The sequence below is a fragment of the Dermacentor albipictus genome, chromosome 9, assembly GCF_038994185.2.
Source record: "Dermacentor albipictus isolate Rhodes 1998 colony chromosome 9, USDA_Dalb.pri_finalv2, whole genome shotgun sequence".
Classification (NCBI taxonomy): Eukaryota; Metazoa; Arthropoda; class Arachnida; order Ixodida; family Ixodidae; genus Dermacentor; species Dermacentor albipictus.
Genome location: NC_091829.1, coordinates 10,927,841 through 10,949,024, shown reverse-complemented (window position 1 = coordinate 10,949,024; position 21,184 = coordinate 10,927,841). Strand labels below are relative to the sequence as shown.

At 46.9% G+C, this 21,184-nt stretch overlaps 1 protein-coding gene across 1 annotated transcript in view; it reads right to left on the bottom strand.

Moving 5' to 3' along the window:
* SH3PX1 (sorting nexin 33-like protein SH3PX1) overlaps positions 1-21,184 on the bottom strand; it is a 54,731-nt gene that overhangs the window by 20,747 nt on the left and 12,800 nt on the right. The window contains exons 6-9 of the mRNA XM_065443316.2: positions 14,987-15,077; positions 10,513-10,638; positions 6,857-6,971; positions 1,644-1,774 (exon numbers count right to left, since the gene is read on the bottom strand). Coding sequence (XP_065299388.1) covers positions 1,644-1,774; positions 6,857-6,971; positions 10,513-10,638; positions 14,987-15,077 — 463 coding nt within the window. The remainder of the gene's footprint in view (positions 1-1,643; positions 1,775-6,856; positions 6,972-10,512; positions 10,639-14,986; positions 15,078-21,184) is intronic.

The following is a 21,184-nucleotide window of genomic DNA, read 5'->3' as shown; positions in this document are numbered from 1 at the left end:
TAGTTCAATGTGAACGATGCACGGCATTTGCCGTACTGACTCCTCCTTGGTGCCATGCTCTGCACCTGCCGCACTTTGTGAGGAATAGCGGTTTGCTTCCACAAAGACCCATCACAGCACGCGTTCACTGGGCTCATTCATAGATCCCATGGCAAACGCCACTTAGTACTTTGTTATTGACAGTGTTTCAAAATGCTACGTTTGACGGAAGTGGAGATCGCAGTGGAAGTAGCAGCCAAATGAAAACGCTGCCGTTATAGATCCCGCCAAGCGCTGATTGTGCCCTGCTCCCAATTTCAACTGAGGCTGTAGATGCTTTGGCCCTTCTACGCCGCTACTGCGGTGCAATAGGAGGCCCCGGTCTATTGCTTGTGGATTGTTTAGACTATGTTGAGGACACCATGGTTAAGCATGTGGCTGCCAATAAGAAGCAGGCTACACTGCTGCAGCACTTTCAGCCAAAGAAATTAATATTTTGTGTGAAGTTTCAAGTGAGCATTTACTGTGCCACGACTGGATCATTGATTGATTTGTACCATGTTCTTTATGCATTTTTTAAGCGATTTTATATATTGAATTCTGGCTACATCAAACTATTTCGCGATCACTGCACTGTTCAATATATCGAGGTTCAACTATACTATACAACTGTCAACCTAATCTATACACTCGTCACTTTCTCAAGTGAAGCAGGAGGAATTTGTTTGTATAGTGGCTTTTGGAGAATTAGGTGCTCCATACCATACTGTACGCACAACCGCATAGAGATGCAACAAAATATCGGCTATACTACAGCTGCTGGAAGACTGTACAGTCATGCAAAGGAGTACTCTTCTCAACAGAGTGCATGGTTAGAGGGATGGTGGGCAAGGGCGATGCAGAGGTGGACTCATACAGCAAAAAGACAAAATAAAAAGCACAGAGCCTGGCGATAACAGTGAAGCCTTGTAACATGCTCCTTCCCTCATCCTATGCTCCTTGCTAGCACTCCCTCAGCTGTGAACAAATGCTTCTTGTGAGTAGGTATCTATGTTAAAAATATGCCATGGCCAGTCTGTAGGACGGTCGGTTTCAAGTAATCAAATGGCACTCCCAAGTGCAACATATTCACCAAAGCTAGGTGATTACAAACCATTCAAGTTGCTTTCACACTTACAACACATAATTCTGTCTAGACGTCCTTTCTTTTGTTTAGTCAGTAGTTATTGTAGAAGTGCCATCTATATTAATAGCTCATTATGTATGTTGTGTCACCATGCTGTGTGTGGCGCACATTGCATTGAGGAAACAGTGCTCGCAAGCACTCAGACTATTAGTGGTCACACACCATACAAAGCCACGTTGCTACCCCAGCAATACATGCAGCGAAGCAGCAGGCATAAGGATTTCTAGTGTAAGCCAGAATCACTGCCGACCTTCAAAGAATCTTTTTGCATGGCCCGATGGGTTGATATACACACCTTTGCTACAACTGCTAGTTTTACATTAGCATGGCTTTTGAGAATGAATGTTTCTGTTATATCACTTACAGAGCGGGGCCTGAATTCTCTGGCTGCTTACATTACTAGTAGGCTGCTTTGCAGTGGCTCTCACCAGATCAAAATCACAACAAAAAAGAAGCTGCACACAAAGTCGGGGCTTACCTTCTCATCGCGGCACGTGAGGAAGTGCATCCAGACCGAGCTCTGTGACATGACAGGGTGCTGGCATATTCTATTGACCCACAACTGCAGCTTCGCCATCCGGTGCTCAATAAAGTCATCCTGGTAGCGGCCTGCACAAGCATTAGCAACACATCTAAATGTTTGGCCATTCAAATTGTACCACAAGATCTGAATTAAACTGCAAGGAGAGAGTGGCGGCGTAAGCGGATTGAGAGCTCCAAGTGAAGCGAGGCAAGGTGCGGTTCTCAAAGGCCCCCTGCGCACGGTTGACTGTAGTTGCCAGGGGAAAGACCAGGTGGCGTAAGCGCAGTAGTGAGAGATGAAGACGTGTGTGGCAGAGCGTGCGTTGCGTGTCGTGTGCCCAGAGGCAGGGCACGTGAACAGCATGTGCGAGGAGCCGTGGAGTGCTGTAATCAAGGGAATGTTTACGATGAACTTGTGAGCCTGTCGTCATTCGGAAGACGTGGAGGCTGTCCAGGATCGACATGGACACGGAGGCAGTGAACGCGCCTGAAGAGTTGCTACAGCATCTGCTGGGGCAGACCAACAACTACACGATGCAACGTGAGCAAATAGCGGCTTTGGCAAAGGTTTATGGTGGCCGAGGCAGTGCCAACAGGTTCTATGAAAGCAGTGGTAGTGGTTCAACCGTCAGGCTATGCCGCTCCGTACTCCGCTGGAGGTCAGCTCCCTAATACAGCGGATTTGAAGACATCCAGTCCGGCGAAGAGTTTTTGGACCGGCTGGAGACACACTGCTTGGTCAACGGTGTCGCAGCTGACGAAAGGCTTACCCCCACATTGTGCCTGCTGCTCTAGAGTACAGCACAAAGTTGTGGTGGTGCTTTGTGACCACTTCTGCATCGTTAGAGGAACTTACGGTGGCCTTCATTGCAGAATTCTTTTAAACAGACGTGAACCGTTGCTTGAAAGAAGAACTCTAGCTCTGCACACAGCGCCTAGAAGAAAATTTAAAATAATTTATTTACCTGATCAATGCCTATTATGACCAGGTCAGCGGCAAAGTTTCGGGATCAGAATAGGCTGACCGCATGTTGCGGTAAATGCCTCCGCAACTCCAAGACTTCTAAGAGGGAAAACAGTTTGCCAATTATGCAGAGTTGGCTAAGGCAGCTGATGGCCTCATGGAGCATGCTTGGAGGTGGTTGCAGTACAAACTGCTGCCGCCAACAGACCAAGTGGCAAGAGATCTCGCCTTTCAGTTGGCTGTCAATGTGACTGGCCTGCCCAGAACTTAGCCCAGAGTGTTGACGATTGTGGTTGTCTCACCGTTTCAATCTCTGCTGGTGGCATCCTACCGGCTGTTGCATCCCGTGGCGATACAGCCATCCTACCATCGAGACCAGCTACACAGACTGACCGGTCACGCTATAAGGCACCTCTCGCAGCGCTGTCACAAAGATACCAACAGCACAACTCCGGGGGATTTACCTGCCATAACTACGGAGGTGCAGGTCACTAGCTTGCGAGTGCCCCATAAGCCTGTTTGCCAGCCTGCCCTGCTGCTACGAACGTAACAGATTTGGGAATTGCCTATTACAGTGTCCGAGAAACGGGAGGTGATAGGTGCCACTCTGGCTGGCACCTACGTGACTGTGCTACAGGTAGCATATTCAGCCAGCAGGAAGGAGCCCCTTCCTGGAGGTGCGGACCGAGAAAACTACGTTCCAAGCCCTAGTGGATACAGGATCAAGCGGAAGCTTACGTGGAATGCAGGGGGGAAATGGTAGCAGAAGAGACAGGAGCCAGGCTAAGACACAGGTGTGTGCACTTCGCCTGGCAACAGGTTAGTCCCAGTCTACCACATCCCTAAAGTGCAAGATCCAGTGGGCTATGAGCAGCCAAAAGCCAGTGCTTTCTGTCTGCGTCAGACGTATGTCAGGACATTGTTCTTGGCAGCGACTTTTTGAGAGCAGCCAGCATCTCTATACATGTAGCACTAGGTGGATGGACTATTAGCACCGACCTGCAATGCACTGTGCCATTCGCTAAGCGCAACAGGAGTCCAGCCACAGTACTCGCAATAGAAGAAGATGGAGAGTCTTACTACTTGCACACCCTGTTCAAAGAGGTTCTTGCAGCTCCTGACAGAGAGTAGCATTCCAACCGAAGAAGGCAAACATCATGCTGAAGCAAAAAAAATACAACCAAGCATGAAGAAAGTGCTTGACGACTTTAGCATCCAGCTTCACTACAATTCTTGGGTGTACCAACCTTGCTCAGCACTGTATAGACACAGGGGATAGTGTGCCTGTGAGATGCAAGCTCCTTCCAGTGAATGCTAAGAAGCAGAAAGTCATTGAAGGCTGCGTACATGACCTCCTAGAGCAGGGTCTTATAAGGCGAAGCAGCAGCCCTTGGACTAGCGCCCCACTGCTTGTCGCAAAGAAGTCTGGAGGCTACCGGCTTGCTGTAGACTATGAACCGTGGAATGCACAAATCAAGGAAGGGTCTGGGCATGCAGGCTGCCATATAGAGGTATGTGCAGTGCTGTGCTGTCTGTCAGCGCAGAAGAGCTTGATGCCAGAATCCTGAGGGCCTCATGAACAGTCAGTGGGACACAGCTCCCATGGAAGAGCTTAGTGTCAATATTATCAGGCCCTTGACATCTACACCTCGTGGTCACAAATACTTGCTGGCAGTTATTGACAAATTCACTACGCTTCCAGAGCTCTTCCCTCTGCGAGCGGCAAGAAGTATAAACATCTTAAGAGCATATGGTTGCACTTTTCTGTTGCCATGGCACAGCTGCGGTCATCACAAGTGACAATGGGAAGCCCTTGGTGAGCACTTTATGGCGCAATCTCCAAAAGCACTGGTGCATCAAAGACCGTTACACTGTGCCATAGCAACCGGCAGCACAAATTGTCGAGTGCCACAATGACACCATTAAGCAATGTCTACATGCATACTGCTCCAACCACAATGACTGGTGCCAGGATACTCGAGATCAACCTTGACATGAAAACTGCAGAGTGCATAGTCACTGGATATACTCCAGCCTTGCTTTGTTACAGCTGTAAGCTCCACACCACATGGAAACAGCAGGTGACAGAAGATATAGAGCCTCCGGCAGCAGCACACCATGGCTTTGCTGCAGAGGTCATTCAGTGCCTTGAATAGGCCCTCAAGCATGCTCAGAAACATCAAACAGCTGCTTGGCAAGTGCAGAAGATCAGTTATTGGCAGCCATCAACCATTAAAGATGGTGACCTCATACTCTTGGATAGTCACGCCTTGACTGGTGCTGCCAAGGGTGTCTCAGCAAAGTCGGCACAGCGGCGATGTGGACCTTATTGCGTGTTCAGGCGACTGACTGTTTTGAGTGACCCTACTACGGGGCATTGTCGAACTATTGCCCATGCAGACCAATTGATGCTTTACCATGAACTACAGCTACTCTCTTCCCGTACTGCTTCACATTTTGAGGGGGGGGAGAAAGTTGTGAGGAGAGAGCGGCCGCGTAAGCAGACCGAGAGCTCCAAGTGAGGCGAGGCAAGGTGCGGTTGGCGTGTGTTGAATGTGGGCAGCGTAGGGGAAGAGTCATGGAGTGTGGTTATAAAGGGTATGTTCGTGACAAATGTGTTGGCCTGCTGTTGTTTGTAACAAAACCAAGCAAAGTATAGAGTTAAGACAAGTGAGAAGCTTGTTGGTGGAATAAAAGGTGGCACATATAAAAAATAAGTAACAAACAAACAAACAAACCATGCTATTAAAGCTTTCTTTTCTCTTTGAAAGTTACTGTCATCAGCATACTAAAGGAGCATGGAAGATGCAAATACCAGAAGGAATGTTATTCATCCTCTTCAGAAGATTAGTCATCCAACATTCAACATGTGCTAAGCTGCAACCGCAATCATGACAGATGCATCTGTATTTCACCATTTTGTGTGATCAATGGGAGGAGCACTTCTGTTTCCTGCAACCTAGACTCTCTGCAGTCACATCACCTCCTATGGTGCTAACCATTCCTTTCAACCAAGCATGACCAGACTGAAGCATCTGGAAATGCGTAAATTTACGAAATGTCAGGGATGTGCACCACTGTTATTTACATATCCACGTCAAGCAGGTGAAGCATCTGGAACCAAAAGTATGACAAGCAGAATCTGCATGGACTGAGTGCCCCTCAAAGCTACAAAATTTGGTGTAGCGTCACAAGTGCTTGAACTAGAACACAATGTTTTGGTCTAGAACTGTGATGAAAGTGGTACAAGTGTAACACCTCGCCACTGCCTGATGTTCCTGCGGTAGAAGGCATGGGAAGTTCGTCAGGCATTAATTGCTTTTTTTGCCTACCCCCTCCATTACAGTATTTTGAGACTGAAAAAACGTTTGTTATATTCATACATTGATCCTCAGCATGAACTCCGGGGGTCTTTACTCGGGGTAAATTAAGCTCCAGCACCAAACAGCTCAAGAGAAAAGGAACAGAGACCCTCAAAGATAAGTCCCTCTCCTGTGCGTATGCATCTAACCCTACCATTTTGATATAAAGATCTGATTTGTGTAAGCATAGCCAATGTGTGACCCTAACAGTGAGGTCAGGGCCCACAATGCCGAATTTGAAAAAAATTTGTGCACATAGATAACAGAGGCACTACGACAAAAAGCGATTCCCCAAGTTATTGCATTATTTCATCTTTGTTGATGTGCCATACGCACATGCAGATTTGCAACTGCTAGCAAAGTCAAGTGTCAAGAATGTTTCAACTAGGGGGAACTGAAGACGTGCCAAGGCACGAACTTTCCTATGTTGTAGTGAAGAAAAATAGCACATGCAAAGAGCCCTGCACCATTCTTCCAGCAGCAGAACCCTGCATTTGGCACGCGCATCTAGCAGACGCACCTAGTGGTGAACATTTTACCCTTACTTTAATAACTTGCAATTATCACAGAATTGTATAACATACCTAAAAGAAAGAGCATGAAATCCCACTTCACTGTTTTGGATTATACATTCACATCTCAGTCGACAATTTCATTAGTGCTACGAGCCATAAAAGCAACAGGCATACCAGGGCACACTAACGCAGATCAAAATATGAGGAACTCTCTTAGTTTAGCTTAGAGATGCACGAGACATGACACTGATTAGTATATTATTAAGCAAAGCACCCCTAGAATGTGGAGCTCTCAGAAAGGCACAACAGTGTCTTTTGAGTGGCTGACCTGAGATCTGCTTGTCGGGCAGCGGGGGCACTGGAATAAGGGAGAACTTCTCCTGCAACCGCTCATGAAGCCAGTCAAAGTGCTTGTAGCGGCGGCTCACTGGCATCTGGTTGAACTGCATGCATGATGCAAGAGCCTTTCAGTTAACCACAGTAATGTCACAGGCCGGCACAAGTTAATTCCAGATACAACAACCCTTTTTTGCAAAATTATCATGTTTGCTATAAGTGGGCTTGACTGTAGTCAACAGAACTGACAGCTGGGCTAACTGGTCTCGATTCATCTATGAATTGACTATTACATTGCAGATTGACAGTCCATTTGTGCTTCTTTGTCAACCGCATTGTTTCTTGTGCTGTACAAGCCAGTTCAAAGTTGAATGTAGTCAACTATATTCTTATTTGCACATTTCTTTGTTCTTCTTACAATTGTGGTTTAATGCATCAAAGCAATCACTGCACTATAAGAGGTGTTGTACTAGGGGCCTTTGGCTAAGTTTTACCACCTTGGGTTCTATAATGTTCACATAAATTCCAAATCCAGGCACTTGACCTTTTCCACATTACACCTTCATAATGCAGCTGCATCAGTATGTAATCAAGCTATATGACCTCATGCTCAGCACCAGTATGCCACAGCCAGCAAATCCTTTTCTCAAAAGCTATTGCCCATGTAATGTTCACATTTTTCAGGCTGGGTTAAATACCGTATTTACACGATTGTAGGTCAACCACTTTTTTAAAATTTGAAAGTGAAGTTGGGGAGTCGACTTACAGTCAAAACCAAAACATAGCCCCGCCAAAAAAGCGAGACCAACGCGAGCTACAACGTAGTTACAATTTTATGTTTGCTCTATGGCTCTATCCGTAATCTTTTTGCTAGCTTGAGTGTTTGCTCGCTTTTTGGAAGGGTTTTTCAACATTTTTGAGAGTTCTACAGTGCACGCAACACTCATGGGGAGGGTGTCGATAGTTGATGGAAGCGCCGCTGTTCCCATTTGTGGCGGCACCCTCAGAACGGCGGCGCTTGCGGGGAGTATCGGTAGTTCATGGAAGAGCAGACACCGTTCGCGGGTTTCTTTTTCTCTGTTGAAAGGCATTGGCATTGGTTTGACGCGTTCCACTTGACTGCTGGCTACTTCCATGCTTCCCCAGTCGTCATGAGTGCTCCAGGCCCACTGATCGTTCGGCAATCATTCACAGCAGCGTTCAAGAGGGCTGCCATCCTTTACGCCGAAGAAACAAATCACTGCGCAGCGGGTCGCAATTTCGATGTTTCTGAACGGGTAGTGCGAGAGTGGCGACTGCAGCGAAGCGAAATTTTCACCTGTGACGGCAAGTGAGAAGTTCCCCACGTGCCGAAGTCTGGACGCTTTCTGGAGCTGTAGGCTAACTTGCGGCGTACGTCGCTGAAGTGCGTGATTGGTCCCTGCCAGTGAAGTGCGAAATGGTCATGAAACAAGCCCGGACCTTCGCCTTTTAAGGCCCTGCTCCGCCGTGAGTACAACAAGTGGCTGGGGGCAGAAGACCGCGAAATTCCACCAACTGGACCTGTCAAAAGAGCCTCCCTGACGGCTGCGTGTGGTTGGGTGCATTCGGCATGGGCTACTGTTCGACAAGATGTCGTAGTGCGATCGTTCACCAAATGTGAAATTTCGCTGGACTACGACGCGCTGTGGGACCGCAGCAACAATGGCGATGGCAGCACTAGTGAAGACGAGTAGTTTAGTGACCATGTCAGCTACTAAAAAATTTTCGTTATCGAATGCGCCCTTGGGGATGCTCCTCTTTTTTTGTTTGTTTTTTTCCTGTCACGCGATACGGGGGGGCGGGGGTCAACTTACATTCGAGTCGACTTATAATCACGTAAATACGGTATACACTAAATGTCAAGCCTGTGAGTAAAGTGTCGTACACAGTATCTACATCAGTTAATTATTCCTAAACATGGTTGGTTAATCAGGATACTCAAATTTGTGAAAAGTGAATTAATAACAAGCTGGCTTTAATTGTAGACAGCATCAGTTTTCTTTGAAATCTCTGCTCATGCTACAAATATGCCCTGTAGATGACACTTTGTTGCATGGTCTTGAAATTCATTACCTTGTGGAATCTTACATGCCAACACCACTCTGATTACGAGGCATGGCATATTGACAGATTAATTTCAACCTGCTGAAGTTCTTTATTGGGAATCTAAACCTAAGTACAAGAGTCTTTCTTGCATTTCGCAGTGGCGGAAGAGCAATTTCACCTTTCGGTGCAGCTCCTGGCACAGGCAAAAAGCCAATTTGGCAAAGCAGCCAGCACTTCTGGCGCAAGGTCCAACACATGTGTGCTTACCACATACTATGCGAACTTTAACTGATACAGTCAATATGTCGTGGAGATGGGCTTACATGAGGCTTAGCCTGCAAGCGCAGTCAGGAAAGGATGCCATGCTTCTCCACACTGCCACACACAAAAGGCGCTACGGCTGGGTTCATCGATACGGTGCAGAGAAGGCATCACAGACAGATCGTCAACAAACATGTTTATTAACCCAGGATGCAACACTGTGACAGTCACAGCTATGAAAAGCATCAGCGCCACTGCGCATGCGCAACACGCAAATAGGGTTTTGCGTTTGCGTCCGGGATGCTATTTCACCAAAACAGTGCGGCGACCCCAGCTCGACGCAAAAGTTTTGCGTCAACGAACATGGCAGCACCCATCGAAGTGCCAGCTCTTGCAGTGTACCACATTCGACCTCATCTATGCACAACATGCGATTCTTATTGTAGCAGCACTTTTGCAAAGCCCCGCTATCACCCATAAACATAAAAAAAGCTTGCCTTTAATCCTAAAATACAGTATCCTGCTTCAGAAAACTCCACGATACCATGGAGGCGGGTTCAATGAACACCGAAATAAAGTGCCAGGAACATGGCACAGCAGCACTACATTCTACATGTCAGAAAAAAATGCACGAATGACACATGGACGACGAGCCTCTCCTTCCTTGATGATGACAGCATGCTGTTGGTTTTGATTTCAGTTTTGCTAGCTGCGAAGCATCGACAGAAGGAGGGTTTTGCTCTTATACATGGTTTGGCGCAAGCTCAGCACAATCTTCCGCTAGAATGCCATTTTGGCACAGGATGGTGCAAAGGGCCTCTCGGTGCCGTTCGGCACAATTGGCACAGCTGCTCCACCACTGAATTTTGCCACCATCGAAATGTAGTTGGGATCGAACTCGTGACTATCAGCTCAAAAGTGCAATGCCATAGCCACTGAGCTATCGCCCAGAATAAGATTAGCCAAGTTTTATAACTCACTCAGTACAACTAGTGTGTGCATAATCTTTGCAATCCACATGTCTTACCCCTGTAGGCTTTGACATAATGAACTACTACAATAGAATGAGCCCTTTTCTCAGAAGTGGTATTGCAATCCTTGTAGGTGTGTTTGACTAAATATACTTCGAAATTAAATAAGGAAGTACAATGGAAGGTGGGACAAGCAGCACTGTGTCCTTGTTCCTTGCATCATGTCTTCACACTATTTTTTTTGCTATGATAAGTGCTCACCAGGTCCTAGCACTTTCCTCTGCCCACCTTATCCCAGGATGCATTTGCTAACCTCAAATCCTCCCATGAAGTGGGGAGTCAGTCTTACCGATGGTGTCAGCTGGTAGGCAATGTAATTCTTGAACCCCTTGAACTTGCTCTCCTTCTTTGGGGAGGACACTTCGCAGTGGTATGGGTCCATGGTGATGCCCCAGCTGAGCGTCCCGTCACACTCCTGCCACACAGAGAAAACAGTGGAGTTAGCTTTCTGTCAAGTCCTTGTTTGTACACTGGCCAACACACATGGTGTTTATTTATTCTTTATCTTAGCAGGCTCATGCATTTGAGCTGTAGAAAGTAGCTGACCCTCAATTCCTCAATATCAGACAGACTATGAAATGTTAAAGGAACTTTTGTGGGAGCAAAGTAACTGAAAGTTAAACTTAGAAAAAAAGAGTGCTTGCAACCACAACCTTACTACCTTTTCATTATGCAGCCACCTGTTGCATATGACAGATCTGGTGAGCCAATGCGAAAGCTATTGAAAATAAGAAAACCTTTTACTGGTGATGAGACCAAAGTAGAGGGAAGTCTTCTCACAAAGAAACATGATGCACCTGCCCTTTATCCCTTCCCTTAAAGGGGTCCTGAACCACCCATCAGGCTCTATGAAAAGACAGTCTGCAGATAGCACACGCTGCTGTGAACATCTCAGCCAAATTTTACAATAATGTGCGGTGCGTGTATCGTGCAAGTGGAGTGCGAAGTCACCTTTTTCTCAAGTGCTCTTTTCAACAGAAGCCTGCTCCTCATTCTTTTCAGGACGCTTTACTCCGTAATATAGCAGATTCCCATATGTGGCTGTTATTGGCCGATAGCTGACATCAATCAAGAAGGGTGCTTGGATCAGTGCACTTCTTCTTACAGCTAATATATTTATTCACAACACAGTTTAATGAACAAGCTGAAGTAAGCAAAAATTTGTTTCCGAATTTTGGTAATATTTAGGCATCTTCGGAAGAAGCTGACTACCGTTTGCTCACGCTTGGCCGCAACCGCCCGCATGGAAATTAAACTATGGCCACTCTGTTTATCGGTGTCGTAGCCGTTGGGTCTCAATTTCAACTTGTTTTGAACACTCAACTAGCCTTAAACCACACGAAACTCAAGGCTAGGCCATATGCCTGCTTGCATGTTGGAGCAGGCTAATTTTGGAGCAGGATTAATGAAAGCGATTGCAAACTTTCCATATTATAAAGTCCTTTAACGCTCAAGTATCAAAAATTTTGATAAATCTAATGCCAGCTACATAAATATTTGCCTGCACAAGTCGCTTATGTGCTTTAGCAGACACAGCTTTTACGAACAAGTGGAGCTGGCAAAAAAAAAATTGTCTTTTTTCTTTGATGAATTATGGTATATTTTTAATTCAAAACTTGAGTGATCATTTCAAAGACAACTTCATTTTGTTTGATTCTTCAAGGATGCTTCTGTTCCGAAATATTCATTATCAAATTTAACACTCAGTAAGATAGATAATATTGCATTCTTAGGTGGGAGGAAGCTAAATAGGAGCATGATCAATAGGAACATCATCGTGACCTCCTGTCACAACGATGAAGAAATAGATCAGTTTTATGAAGATGTTGAATGAGCAATGGGAAAAGTGCACGCTCAGTATACTGTAGTCATGGGCGACTTCAATGCAAAAGTGGGGAAAAAGCAGACTGGTGAACAAGGAATTGGCAATTATGGCATAGATTTCAGGAACAACTCGAGGAGAAAGGCTGGTAGAATTTGCCTAAAGGAATAAGCTGCGACTAATGAACACCTTCAAAAAGCGTTGCAACAGAAAGTGGACCTGGAAAAGCCCTAATGGTGAAACAAGAAATGAAATTGATTTCGTACTTTCTGCCGATCCCAGCATAGTGCAGGATGTAGAAGTGTTAGGTAGGGTAAAGTGCAGTGGTCACAGGTTAGTGAGAGCTAGGATTCACCTCAATTTGAAGAAAGAAAGAGAAAAATTGGTCAAGAACAAACAGGTCAACCTAGAGGCAGTAAGGGTAAAATTAGACAAATTCAGGCTGGTACTTACAAAGAAATTTGCAGCTTTAGAACAGAGAGATGAATATGACATAGAGGTAGTGAATGAAACCGTAACTAGGCTGGCTTCAGAAGCAAGTGGGAGGTAAGGCGCCAAGGCAACCAGTAGGTAAGCTCTCTCAAGTAACAAAAGACCTAATAAAGAAATGACAAAGAATGAAAGTGCATAACTCAAGAGATCAGATAGAATTCATGGAAGTGTCAAAACTGATCAACAAGGAGAAAATAAGGGATACTCGAAATTACAATGGGAGAAAGACTGAGGAAGCAGTAAAAAATGGACGTGGCATGAAATCAGTGAGAAGGAAATTAGGCATGAGACAAGCCAAGATGCATGCACTGAAAGATAAGCAGGGTAATATCAGCAATCTCGAAAATATAGCAAAAGCAGCAGAATAATTTTATACTGACCTGTACAGTACCCAAAGCAGGCACGATAACTCCATTCGAAGTAGTAATGGACAGGTTACAGAGGCTCCTATAACTAGCGATAAAGTTAGAAGGGCCTTGCAAGACATGAAACGGGAAAAAGCAGCAGGAGAAGATGAAATACCAGCCGGTATAATCAAAGATGGAGGAGACAATGCTTGAAAAACTGGCGGTCCTTTATACGAACTGTTTTTCACCTTCAAGGGTCCCAGAGAACTGGAAGAATGCCAACATTATACTAAGCCACAAAAAGGGGATGTTAAAGAATTGAAAAATTATAGGCCCATTAGCTTACTTACAGCATTATGCAAAATATTCACCAAGATAACCTCCAATAGAATAAGGGCAACACTGGACCTCAGTCAACCTAGGGAACAGGCTGGCTTCAAGAAGGGATACTCTTCAATTGATCACATCCATGTTATCAATCAGGTAATTGAGAAATCCGCACAGTACAATCAGCCTCTCTATATGGCTTTCATAGATCACAAAAAGGCATTTGATTAAGTAGAGATACCAGCAGTCGTACAGGCATTATGTAATCAAGGAGTACAGAACACTTACGAAAATATCTTGAAAAGTAACTCAGAGACTCCACAGCTACTTTAATTCTCCACAAGTAGGAAAATACCTATAAAGAAAGGGGTCAGACAAGGAAACAATCTCTCCAATGCCATTCACTGTGTGCTTGGAAGAAGTACCTATTCAAGCTATAAAACTGGGAAGGCTTAGGAGTAAGGATCGATGGCGAATACCTGAACAACCTTCAGTTTGCCGATGACATTGTTCTATTCAGCAACACCGCAGACGAGTTATAACAAATGATTGAGGACCTTAACAGAGAGAGTGTAAGAGTGGGGTTGAAGATTAATATGCAGAAAACAAAGATAATGATGAATAACCGGGCAAGGGAACAAGAGTTCAGGATCGCCAGTCAGCCTCTAGAGTGTGAAGGAGTATGTTTACCTAGCTCAATTAATCACAGGGAGCCCTGATCATGAGAAGGAAATTTATAGAACAAAAATGGGTTGGATCGCATACGGCAGACATTGTCAGCTTCTGACTGGAAGCTTACCATTATCATTGAATAGGAAGGTGTACAATCAGTGCATTTTACCGGTGCTGACATATGGGGCAGAGACTTGGAGACGGACAAAGAAGCTTGAGAACAAGTTAAGGACTGCGCAAAGAGCAATGGTATGAAGAATGCCAGGCAAAAGAGACAGAAAGAGAGTGGTTTGGATCAGAGAGCAAACGGGTATAGCCGATATTCTAACTGACATTAGGAGAAAAAATGGAGCTGGGCGGGCCATGTAATGCGTAGGTTAGATAATCGGTGGACCATTAGGGTTACAGAATGGGTGCCAAGAGAAGGGAAGCACAGTCGGAGTATCGGGAGTGTAAAGGAGTATTGCATGAAACGGCAACGATATCTACAGTTGAGTAGTTGCTAAACTACCTGAGAAGACCTGGGCTATAATGTCAAAAATTTTATGGGTTGCTTTGTGTAGTAAGTCTGACAGTTGCATAGAAGTTATATTTTACTTTGGAAAATATTACGTGCTATTTTTAGTGAAGCAAGGAAGTCAAATAACTGAAGCTAACTTAACTCCCCTATGAAGCCTTAAAATTTCTATTTTGAATGCCCAGAAACTGCGCAGCGGATTTTGAGGCACTAGTGGAGAGCTCTGGATTAATGTTGAACGCGAGTTTTTTGTTTTTGTTTTTTATGTGCACCCAAAGCACAGAACATGAGCATTCTTGTGTTCAGCCTTCATCTGAATGAGGCTGCCACAGCCGGGAAGCAAACCCGCGACCTTGGGCTCAGAGTGGAATGCTACAGCAACTGAGCCACCGTGGTAGATAACTAGACTTTGAGGAAGAACAAAAGGCATTAAGGTAACAATACATGGTAACATGGACACCCGCCATCACAATCACAAATGTTGCATTGTGCATTGAAGTCATTGAGCGATGACTTCTTCAGTCAGTACTCTGACCATCCTTTTCCGTGATCTTTCATTTCCAGTCTTGGAAGACAAAGTACTTGCCACAATTTGGATCTGCTCGTCACTTGGCACAACAGGCTTGATCAGTCCTAGGAGCCACGATTCTCCTCCGGATTTAACAAAATTTGAAAACCTGCAATACGAGTAAATGTTAATTCAGGATGAAAAAACAATGAAGTCTTCACTGCATCTGCCGGCGAACTAATCACGAAGGCAAGGTCTTCAGAGCAAAGGAGCCAAATAGTAAGCCGCATTGACAGTGCTATGTGCTAAATTCAAATTCACAATGCAGGGATTAATTAAACAAGCACAGAGTCAACCTAAGCTACACAATTTAAAGGTACAGGTTACACTGAGGCACATGACTTAACACATTAAGTGCTTGAACACATTTGTCTCAGTTACTTAGACACTACCAAGATGAAAAAAAGAAAACTGAAAAAGAAGCGCTGGATGCACTCCTCCCCAATAATCACCAAAGAACTGTCCCAATTCCATGATAGCCAGTATAGTAACAAGAATACAAGGGCGAACAAATAGTATGTAGAATGCATCCATTCTTGCTGTTGCTTATCACCCCTCTATAAACACGCACCTTGTCAGAGTTCTTACTAGTTCTCGATTTTCCAGTACATGTTTGTTGTTTGTGTTGTACTTAAGTGCAAGAAACATTTAACAAGTGTGCCATTGTGGAAAAACCTTTATTACTATTTGACAGTAAAGATGTTACACTAATAATGAACAACACATTTTTTTGGAGACCTGATTTTTTGGACATGACCAATAATTCGGACACCCTCACGACACCATCACGTACCCCACAGAGTCAATGTAGAAAGACATCTGAAATTTTGGATGCTGAAACCCTTCGCTGTTCAATTTTCTGGACATTTAGCCGAAACAGCAGGGCCATAACAGCAAATTGAAGGCACTACCGTGCCTTCAGGCCATTTGGACTACCTTTCCACCTCGAACCAGCGCTCCTGGATGCCAATCCACTGGTAGCTGTAACCGCCGCAGTAACGCTAGGCCTGCTTCAACATTCGTTATCAAGCTTCCTGTAGTTCGATGCCATGTTTTTCATTGAAAGAATTCACCGCTGTCAGCATTTCCTTCGACTCTGCCTTTGTCATATTCGCTGATGGTTTTAAAGCAAGAAAAGCACGACACATTGCATAATGTCAGTTCCCAAAAGTCAGCTTCGCCACAACACAGTGGTGTTACATGGGCAACCATAGCCAGTGTATTGCGATGAAGCACACCAAGAATGGAAAGGGGCCACTGAAACTGGACACAACACGTACTATTCCTTATTTAACCCACATGCACCTGCCATCTCCTGCCACAGCACATGCCTAATAAGTGTACAGGTAGTCCTTTAGAGATATTTCGAACATGCTGGTGGTGGTTTGAGGCCTTTGGGGCAGTAAAAGGCATGCATTAATTTTTTCCGACTGCCCAATTTTTTCAGTTGTTTTCGTGGCCCCTAGGGAGAAAGAATGAGATGTTGACTGTACTCAACACTACTTGAATCAAATGGAGCAATGTTGACTAAAATATACATACTGCCTCGCATTGGAATGCTGTGAGACCAAAGCAACCTCACAAACTTTTGTTAGCAATTCATGCGAATCCAGAAAATAATTATACAACAAAGGTGTTAGCAATTTCTACAGAAGTTCCGTGTAAGTGTCCTGACAGCCGTGTTCCCTTCAATTTTAATTGCAGCACTTCTCGCTTTAGTTCTACACATGTTCAACCAGCCACATTTTTTTGTTTATCCTTGATAAAATCTATCGTTGCTGTTCTGAAGGGAAAAGCTTTACCAATTTCTTGCCATGCATATGCAAAACAATCTACCAGACTATTTCATTTTGTAATGCTGTATTCACTGCAGACTGCTAATCATGGCAGCTGCGGCCTCTTTTGTATTCAGTGCCAGCAGGACCTTACACTTAACCAACTGGTAATTTTTACAACAAAGAGCAGCCTTTGCCACAGATAACAGGGACAGAGTCCAGGGGCAGTGTGGCCAGAATTGATGCCAGGAGATTGACTGATCCACACTCATGCAGAAGTCGCACAGGCAACAAAAATAAAAATCTAAGCTTTGCCCATGCTGTCATTACTCAGTATCAAACTCATGTCAATGAAGCAATAAGAAGCTGGGAGGCAGATGTGCACAATGCACACACTGAGGGGTGATAACTGCGCATGTTTCGAAACTAACAACTTGCAATGTGCTCATGCAGCAAAGGTTGCACTTCCTAAAACGTGTCAAATCGATGTTGCTGATTTGCGAGGTAGCATATTGACACGTGTACTTATATTTATCGGGCGACCACGTTTCGCCGCCGAACAAATCTTATCGCACAGCGCGGGACGCGCTTGCATGTATCCGAAGTTTCTGGAAAGTTATCGATGCTTCTATGCGTAGTCTGTTGTCGCCGAACCTTGTGTTATCTGATTTATTCGCCTGACGCGAATGGTGTAGAAATTTGTGGAAGGCACGCGGGTCCGAACGATTAGTCTGGAACATTCGACGACTGCTCTATAAAAGCCGACGCGCTTGACCCGCAGATCAGATTTTCGACGATCGCCGACTGTGTTCGCCGCTATCGTTGTGCTTTAAGTGTATCCTGTTTTGTGGGCACAGGTTCGCCCAATAAAAGCTAGTTTTGTTTTTCACAGTACTGCTACTGTGTTCTTTCTTCACCGTCACTACCACGTGACATCTGGTGGAGGTGCTAGTGCGTTCATGTACCGAACGCCCCCGCAAAGCCGCGATCCAAGCCCGAAGCCCGAGGACAAAACCGACACCGCCCAAGACCAGCGTGCTAGCCGCAGACTGCAAGGACTGCCCCCAGAGCACGGACTTCTACCTGAGGCGACAAAGAAGATCGTGGTCAAGACAACCTCAATGGCTGCCCCAGCGTCCCCCGTTATCTTACAACAACCCCGGGACCCACCGACCTTCCATGGAGCAGCGACTGAAGACCCGGAATCCTGGCTGGAGACCTACGAGCGAATCGCGACATTCAACAACTGGGACTCCGACGACAAGCTGCGGCATGTCTACTTCGCCTTAGAAGACGCCGCCAGAACGTGGTTTGAGAACCGGGAGTCGACCTTAACGACATGGGACCTCTTCCGTAGCGGCTTCCTGCGCACCTTTACAAGCGTCGTGCGCAAGGAAAGGGCCGAAGCCATGCTGGACGCCCGAGTGCAGCTACCGAACGAGAACGTTGCTATCTTCACGGAAGAAATGAAACGTCTCTTCCGCCACGCCGACCCGGATATGCCCGAAGAGAAGAAAGTCCGCCTTCTCATGCGTGGTGTGAAGGAGGAACTTTTTGCCGGAATGGTACGAAGCCCACCGAAGACTGTCGACGAGTTTCTTCGCGAAGCCACCAGCATCGAGAAGACACTCGAGATGCGAAACCGGCAATTCGACCGCCGCACGACCTCGACAAACTACGCCAGAGTTCAGTCACTGGCCGCCGACGACCTACGCGAGACTATCCGAGCTGTCGTGCGGGAGGAGCTACAAAAGCTGTTCCCATCATCACAGCCTCAAGTGACTTCGATTGCCGACGCCGTGCGTGAGGAGCTCCAACAACAACTTGGAGTAGCCCCTGAATCGCCGCAGCGTGAGCCGCAAGCGATGACCTACGCCGCCGTCGCACGCCGTCAAGGACCCTCTCCGCGACCGCGCCAGGGCCCTGTCACGCCGCAGTTTCGTCGTCCGCCGCCGCCGCCACCAGCACGACCACCCGTCGCCCAGCGCACCTACGCGAGGAAGACGGACATTTGGCGTGCTCCTGACCACCGCCCGCTCTGCTACCACTGCGGAGAAGCGGGTCACGTCTACCGACGATGTCCGTACCGGGAGATGGGACTGCGAGGTTTCGCCGTCAACGCGCCGCGTCCACAGCTTGGCGAGCGCCCACGTGACATCGCCGATTACCTCGCCGCTACTCAGTGGAGCCCTCGACGGCCATCCCGTTCACCGTCACCAGGCCGCTACCTGTCACCGCAGCGCCGACCGTACACTGGTCCAGCTCGGGGCCGCTCTGCGAGCCCATATCCGGAAAACTAAAAGCAGCAACCGATGGAGGTGCGGTTGCTGTTCGTCGAACTGACGAAGATCCTCCGCCGCCGACGAAGTCGATGAAGAAACCATCTCGACGACCTAATGACGACACGCCGCCGTCCCGACGAAGTCAGCAAGCCAAGACTACACCGACGAAAGACGACTTGACGACGCGACGTTCCAGTTTCAGTTCAACACGACGCAGCCGTGATCCGACGCCAAGACCTAACTGCAACGCCAGACAAAGAACCACCGACCTCGACGTGCTTCTCGACGGCCACGCAGTTACCGCCTTAGTGGACACCGGTGCTGATTACTCCGTCATGAGTGGACACATTGCCGCCCAGTTGAAGAAGGTTAAGACTGCATGGGAAGGCCCTCAAATTCGCACCGCTGGAGGACATCTGATTACGCCGACTGGAATCTGCACGGCAAGGATAACCATTCATGACCGGACTTACCCTGCCACCTTCGTTATCCTCCAACAGTGTTCTCGAGACGTCATTCTCGGTATGGACTTCCTGAACCAACATGGCGCAGTCATCGACCTGAAGTCGAAGTCAATAACGCTGTCGGAAGATAAAGCGATACCGCCGGAGAGCCCTCATAGTCACCACGCCTTGAGTGTGCTCGAAGACCAAGTGAGCATCCCGCCCCGCTCCAGCATTGTTATTTCGGTCGGCACCGAAATACCCGCTGACGTAGAAGGTGTCATCGAAGGCGACCAACGCCTCCTGCTAGACCGTGAAATTTGCGTCGCAAGAGGGATCGCTCGACTGCATGGAGGGAAAACTGAAGTGTTGCTGACAAACTTCAGCCCGGAGTTCAAGCACATCAACAAGGGCACGACGATCGCGTACATCGAGGAAATTGTGGAAACCAGTAATGCGTTTGTCTTCTCGGATTCCGCCACATCTACCCCGACGACCACGGTTCCCGAACCAGACTACGACATTAATCCAAGTCTCCCAGTGATTAAGCAACAGCAGCTCAGAAATCTGCTTCGACGATCAAAGACTGCTTTTCGACGACATCGAGGATTCGACAAACACCAGTCGCGAAGCATCGCATAATCACCGAGGAGTACGCTCGACCACTCCGCCAAAGCCCTTACCGAGTTTCGCCGCGAGAACGCGAAGCTATAAGAGAACAAGTCGACGAAATGCTGCGCGACGACATTATCCAGCCGTCGAAAAGCCCGTGGGCATCCCCTGTTGTACTGGTGAAGAAAAAGGACGGAACCCTACGTTTCTGCGTCGATTATCGTCGTCTGAACAAGATCACGAAGAAGGACGTATACCCCCTTCCACGGATAGACGACGCATTGGATCGGCTTTGCAACGCTAAGTACTTCTCCTCGATGGACCTCAAGTCTGGCTATTGGCAAATAGAAGTCGACGAAAGAGATCGTGAAAAGACCGCCTTCATCACCCCAGACGGCCTCTACGAGTTCAAGGTTATGCCATTTGGACTGTGCTCGGCGCCTGCAACGTTCCAGCGCGTGATGGACACGGTTTTAGCGGGATTGAAATGGCAGACCTGTCTCGTTTACTTGGATGACGTCGTTGTATTCGCCGGAAATTTCGACGATCACCTTAGGCGGCTTGCCACAGTACTAGAGGCCATCAAGTCATCAGGGCTCACTCTGAAGCCAGAAAAATGCCGCTTCGCTTACGACGAGCTTCTGTTCCTAGGCCACGTCATCAGTAAATCCGGAGTACGCCCCGACCCGCAGAAAACAGCTGCCATCGCAAAGTTCCCACAGCCCACCGACAAGAAGGCAGTGCGTAGATTCCTTGGCATGTGTGCCTACTACAGGCGCTTTGTCAAGGACTTTTCACGCATCGCCGAGCCGTTGACACGTCTAACTAAATGTGATGTTGAGTTCAAGTGGGAAACGCCGCAGGCCGACGCATTTGAAGAACTCAAACGACGCATGCAGTCGCCGCCGGTACTTGCGCACTTCGACGAGTACGCCGATACAGAAATCCATACTGACGCCAGTAGCCTAGGCCTCGGTGCCGTTCTAGTCCAGAGGAAAAACGGAGTCGAACAGGTGATATCTTACGCTAGCCGGTCGCTGTCAAAAGCGGAAGGCAACTATTCTACGACCGAAAAGGAATGCCTCGCCATCGTTTGGGCTACAG